Raw genomic sequence first — 6,000 nt, 5'->3', positions numbered from 1 at the left:
CATCAATTATGCCTACCTGATAAATTCACAATCCATTACTCAAGGGAATTACTCTTCTCTACCACTAGAAGGAGGCAAAGATTCCCAAACCTCAATAGCTCTATAAAACCGCTCCCACCTCACACATACCTCAGTCAAACATACGGCCAAGCAAGTGAGGTAAGAAAAAGGAAAAGCCAAAAAGTGAGCAGGAAAAAAAAAAAAAAATAACCCCAGAAAAACAAAGGGCGGGGTCTCGTGGACTGTCATCACCATGAAAGAAATGAATTTAACAGGTAAGCATAAATTATGTTTTCTTTAATACAGGTGGTGAGAGTCCACTATCCATTACTCATGGGAACTAATACCCAAGCTATGGAGTCCATGAGTAATAATAAAGTGAGGATTTAAACACATCTTTATCACTGAGAAAAAAAATCCACAACCCCAAAGAATACTTTTTTTTTTTTTTTAAATAATGCACAGGCATAAAAACAGGCATAACCATCAAAACTTAATTTTAACCTTTTCTAGAGCCAGAAAATAGAAGTTTGTCTAAAATTCTTGGTAGCATCAACATAATATTTAAATGCCCTAGCAACATCCAGAGAATGCAAAGATCTTTTAGATCTTTTACCCCCACCTAAGTAGCTTTTATAGGAACAATGCCCGCTAAGCTGAGCTGAAAAGGATAAGAAGAAAGAAGAAAATAACATTACCTCTGAATGCGCTCCAAACAATTAACAATTTAAATGAGATAGAGCGCACCAAAAACCTGAAGCACACATAGCCGAACAAACGCGTTCTAACCCGACGTGCGTACATCTATGCGCAGAAAAACTAAAGAGATATGAGCTAACCCGACAGGCAAACCCAGCGTGTGAAAAAGTATGCAGCTCTTTAGAGACTAAAAAATAATATGCGCAAAAGCAAGGGAATAGTGAAAGATCTGTCCCAGAGCCATATATAAAACATATATAGATAAGTTTTTTAAACAAAAAAGTGCCCATAAAATAACTTAATGAGTGTCTACATGTTTAAAAAATTAAAATATACTTTCCAATAGGCAATCGTCCACTAGCAGACAGCGAAACCAGTACTGAAACATATCAACAGAGGTTATGGAATAGGAGTATATTGTAGATCCATAAAGGGAGGCAGAAGACATGTCCCTGCGACCGATTACAGAGTTTACAAAAGATTTCCCATGAGGTGAAACCATAAATTCATAAACCATACCCCAAATATATCCCTCTGACAAGAACTGTACTCTGAGGGGAAACTGGGCCTCAACATAGATTGAATACCTCTTTTTTTGAAGATCAGATGCACATCTTCATACTTCAACCACCTCTAGCAGAGGCAAAGTAAAGACTGAGGTATGTGTGAGGTGGGAGTTGTTTTATAGAGTCTTGGGGTTTGGGAATCTTTGCCTCCTCCTAGTGGTAGAGAGAAGCAATTCCTTTGAGTAATGGACCATGGACTCTCACCACCTGTATGAAAGAAAATGGAATATGCATTAAAAGTGGCATTCTAGTGTCAAGTGTGCTCAACACGAACGCCACTCATAGTGCACAGACACCAATTAGCAGCTCTATGTGCTCCAAGACAGCTACCAAACATGTAAAAAGTGACATTCTTTAGAGATTATTTCAGCTGCAAGCTAGTATTTCTTTTAAAACAAAATTATATTGCAAAGTTACCTAAAGTGGTATGAAGGTGCCATACAGCCTCAGTATACATGACACTAGAATGTTTGTTTAAAACATAAAACACAATATTTACAAATGATTAAATCTAACTTGACTGAGCATTTAGGTGTACAAAAGATAATTTACCAGTCATTTAAACAAACTATTCACAAACCTATTTCTAAAGCGTATACTCAATAACCAAACACAATGTAGATAATAACTAAGACCTCATACAATATTCATACTAATGACCAATGTGAAAAAAAATAAAAAATAAATATAAAACGTAATGTGTAAATAGAAAATTAGAAGTACAATTAAAGAAATGTCCATCTGGGAAATGCAAAACTTTTTTTGTTTAGTATTGTATTTAATACATTATAATTCTCATGTCATATCCAAACAACAAAATGCAAAGCATCCATCTCAAGATGTGACAGAAAAGGTTTATAGCCACTGTAAGGAACTTCTAGTCCTCTGGAATTAGTGTGTTGCAGTTGCCATGAATTATTTTGATATGACTATCACAACTATAGTATTCTTCAAAAATATCACTGTAGCCATGATCCTTCCACCATGTGCAGAGCTGTCGGTTCCATCCACAATCAAGAACATAGAAAAGTTCTGGGTGTTCCATTCCAATCATGGTGAAAAAATCCTGGTCTCCAAGATGGCCATTAAAATGGTATTTATCTGTCAGTTGCCGCACAGACTCAGGTTCTAGAAGCTGGTTGTAGAGGCTTGATAGGCGCATGGCTTCCAGGTGTAACAACATCACTCCACTGTTGAACCCAGGCATACCGTTGGGTGGTGGGTCACCAACCTTGGTCTTTGGGTTCTCTCTGCGGTACTGCCAAAACGTATGTCTGACATAAAACAAAAGAAGATATAAATTGTTATAATGGCATGTACCCTGCGGGTGTTTATAGTTACAAGTTCAAAATATCAAACATTAGCAGAGTAAAATATCACAAAATTGTGTACCACTTTCATGTATAGTAAATAAGATTTCATTTAAATGATAAATAAAAATGATGATACGTACCACCTTCACATAGGTGTTCAAGGGGAGCTTTGTCTAATATTAATATTAAATTCACAATTCTTTTAGTTTATAAAAATTCAGATAATTTTTTACATTTCTTTTGGAGCACTTGGAAGATAGTTTCAGCCTCCAATGTATTCACCATTTATATTTTATTATATTACATATAAAAACTGTTCCAAATGACAGGCCATAACACGATTTTAATATTTAAAAACTCCCTTCTTCAAAAATAATAAATAGTCAGACTGTATTCAGGTGGAACTATTTTGAAATGCTGGTCTCTTGAAAGAACCTTGGAACTAAAGAACCAATGCCAATAGAGTGTTACAACTCCAAATGAATACTTCATTCAGAAGCCTAAGGCATTAAACATTCAACTTATATTACCACATATAGAATAAAGAAGAGGTGTGATTTAGTTCTAAATTTATTTTAATGGTTCAATCAGTTAAAGCTCAAAATGTTTAATAATGTTTATAGTTTACAAGGGTTTTTTGATAATGTAAATGTAAAATACATGGCTCTTAGTTAGGTCTTCACAATAAGGAAAAATAAGAACCCAATTCTGAGCTGCCAGCATTATTTGTACGTTTTTGTTCTTTGTTACTGTAACATGTATAGGCCACAAAGTAACAGTATCAGCAACTTGAAGGCGAGACTAACAAAAGCTTGCCAATTTTCCTAGTACCATATCAAACTTCAAAAAAGTTATTTGTGACTTGTTTACATCAGTCAAAAAATGAATGATATTTAAAGGACAAAGTACTCTGGCAAGCAGCTGATAACAGTTAACTGTGAAACACTCAAATTAGATGGGCTCTCTCTTTGAGTTGAGTTCTGTTGCGGCCTACATATTTACATATCTTCTGATAAGCCAATACTATTGCACTGACATTTTCAATATAGATGGCAATTTCAACAGGCAAAGCAGTTATTTCAAATGACAAAATAAAGGTAAAGAAACTATTTATAAACAATTAAATACACTCCAGCTGGCAAACTGTATCATTCACAATACACGCTCCACTGTGTAATACCATCGCACACTAATGTGTGCTGGTATTACAAGTTCACAGCAACTCCTATGGGAGCCTCGTTCTGATGTCAGAGACGGCATCAGAACATCGCACAGCAAAGGTGGTAAGTATTGCAGTGATGGCAGCAATTTTAAATATATATGTATATGATTATATACAGTATCTCAAAAAAGTGAGTACACCCCTCACATTTATGTAAATATTTTATTATATCTTTTCATGTGACAACACTGAAGAAATTACACTTTGCTACAATGTAAAGTAGTGAGTGTACAGCCTGTATAAGTGTAAATTTGCTGCCCCCTCAAAATAACTCAACACACAGCCATTAATGTTTAAACTGTTGGCAACAAAAGTGAGTACCCCCCTAAGTGGAAATGTCCAAATTGGGCCCAAAGTGTCAATATTTTGTGTGGCCACCATTATTTTCCAGCACTGCCTTAACCCTCTTGGGCATGGAGTTCATCAGAGCTTCACAGGTTGCCACTGGAGCCCTCTTCCACTCCTCCATGATGACATCACAGAGCTGGTGAATGTTTGAGACCTTGCGCTCCCCCACCTTCCGTTTGAGGATGCCCCACAGATGCTCAGTAGGGTTTAGGTCTGGAGACATGCTTAGCCAGTCCATCACCTTTACCCTCAGCTTCTTTAGAAAGGCAGTGGTCATCTTGGAGGTGTGTTTGGGGTCATTATGTTGGAATACTGCCCTGCAGCCCAGTCTCCGAAGGGAGGGGATCATGCTCTGCTTCAGTATGTCACAGTACATGTTGGCATTCATGGTACCCTCAATGAACTGTAGCTCCCCAGTGCCGACAGCACTCATACAGGCCCAGACCATGACACTCCCACCACAATGCTTGACTGAAGGCAAGACACACTTGTCTTTGTACTCCTCACCTGGTTGCCACCACACACGCTTGACACCATCTGAACCAAATAAGTTTATCTTGGTCTCATCGGACCACAGGACATGGTTCCAGTAATCCATCTCCTTAGTCTGCTTGTCTTCAGCAAACTGTTTGCAGGCTTTCTTGTGCATCATCTTTAGAAGAGGCTTCCTTTTGGGACGACAGCTATGCAGACCAATGTGTGCAGCGTATGGTCTGAGCACTGAGAGGCTGACCCCCCACACCTTCAACCTCTGCAGCAATGCTGGCAGCACTCATACGTCTATTTTCCAAAGACGCTGAGCACCTGCACTCAAATTCTTTGTTCGACCATGGTGAGGCCTTTTCTGAGTGGAACCTGTCCTGTGAAACCGCTGTATGGTCTTGGCCACTGTGCTGCAGCTCAGTTTCAGGGTCTTGGCAATCTACTTATAGCCTAGGCCATCTTTATGTAGAGCAACAATTTTTTTTTTCCATCCTCAGAGAGTTCTTTGCCATGAGGTGCCATGTTGAACTTTCAGTATGAGAGAGTTCACACCTGAGACCTTGTAACACTAACGAGTCACATGACACCGGGGAGGGAAAATTTCCACTTAAGGGTGTACTCACTTTTGTTGCCAACGGTTTAGACTAATGACTATGTGTTGTTTAAGTGAAGGTCAATTTTGATGAATTAGTGCCCGGTTTTTAATAATCCTATTAAAAACAAGGGCACTTTAATTAATCAAAATTGACATATCACTTCTCTTCTTTAAAAACTTACCTTTTAATCCTGGCAGTCGCTCCAGCTATTCCCCCGGCCGTCGGAACCCTCTGCAGACGTCAGAAATGACAAACCCGGCTTCTTCCAATCACGGCTTCCCCCCGGGGAAATCTTGGCCTGATGCAACGTCGTGATTGGAGGAAGCCGGATATGTCATTTTGGACCCGAGAAGACTGCTTGTGACGGGCGGAGGAAGTGCTGGAGCGGCTGCCAGGATTAAAAGGTAAGTCTTTGAAGAAAAGAAGTGAAATGTCAATTTTGATGAATTAAAATGCCCTTGTATTTAATAGGATTATAAAAAACCGGGCACTAATTCATCAAAATTGACAATCACTTTAATAAGCGCTAATTGCTATTGCGAGCTTGCGGTAGCAATAACCAGACATTTGTAATGGCTGGTTAATTATCGCACAGCAATTTTGCGCTCCACTTGTAATCTAGCCCTAAATGGGAGAACATTTTACTGTATAGTACAATGTGCCTTTAACCCCTTAAGGACCAGCTACGGCGATGGTCGTCAAGCCCTTAAGGACCTGCGCCATACCCTGTATGATGTTGCTGCCCTGATCCTCTCTCTGCCGTGATATCTCTA

The 6,000-nt window shown here is 38.8% G+C and overlaps 1 protein-coding gene across 1 annotated transcript in view; it reads right to left on the bottom strand.

Annotated features, from left to right (window-relative positions):
* Positions 1-2,007: 2,007 nt before the first annotated feature.
* XXYLT1 (xyloside xylosyltransferase 1) overlaps positions 2,008-6,000 on the bottom strand; it is a 635,899-nt gene continuing 631,906 nt past the window's right edge. The window contains exon 4 of the mRNA XM_053710203.1: positions 2,008-2,539. Coding sequence (XP_053566178.1) covers positions 2,143-2,539 — 397 coding nt within the window. The 3' untranslated portion in view covers positions 2,008-2,142. The remainder of the gene's footprint in view (positions 2,540-6,000) is intronic.

Source organism: Bombina bombina, chromosome 4 (genome assembly GCF_027579735.1).
Source record: "Bombina bombina isolate aBomBom1 chromosome 4, aBomBom1.pri, whole genome shotgun sequence".
Classification (NCBI taxonomy): Eukaryota; Metazoa; Chordata; class Amphibia; order Anura; family Bombinatoridae; genus Bombina; species Bombina bombina.
Note: the sequence above shows the minus strand (reverse complement) of the source record. Positions and strands in the feature narration are given on the sequence as shown.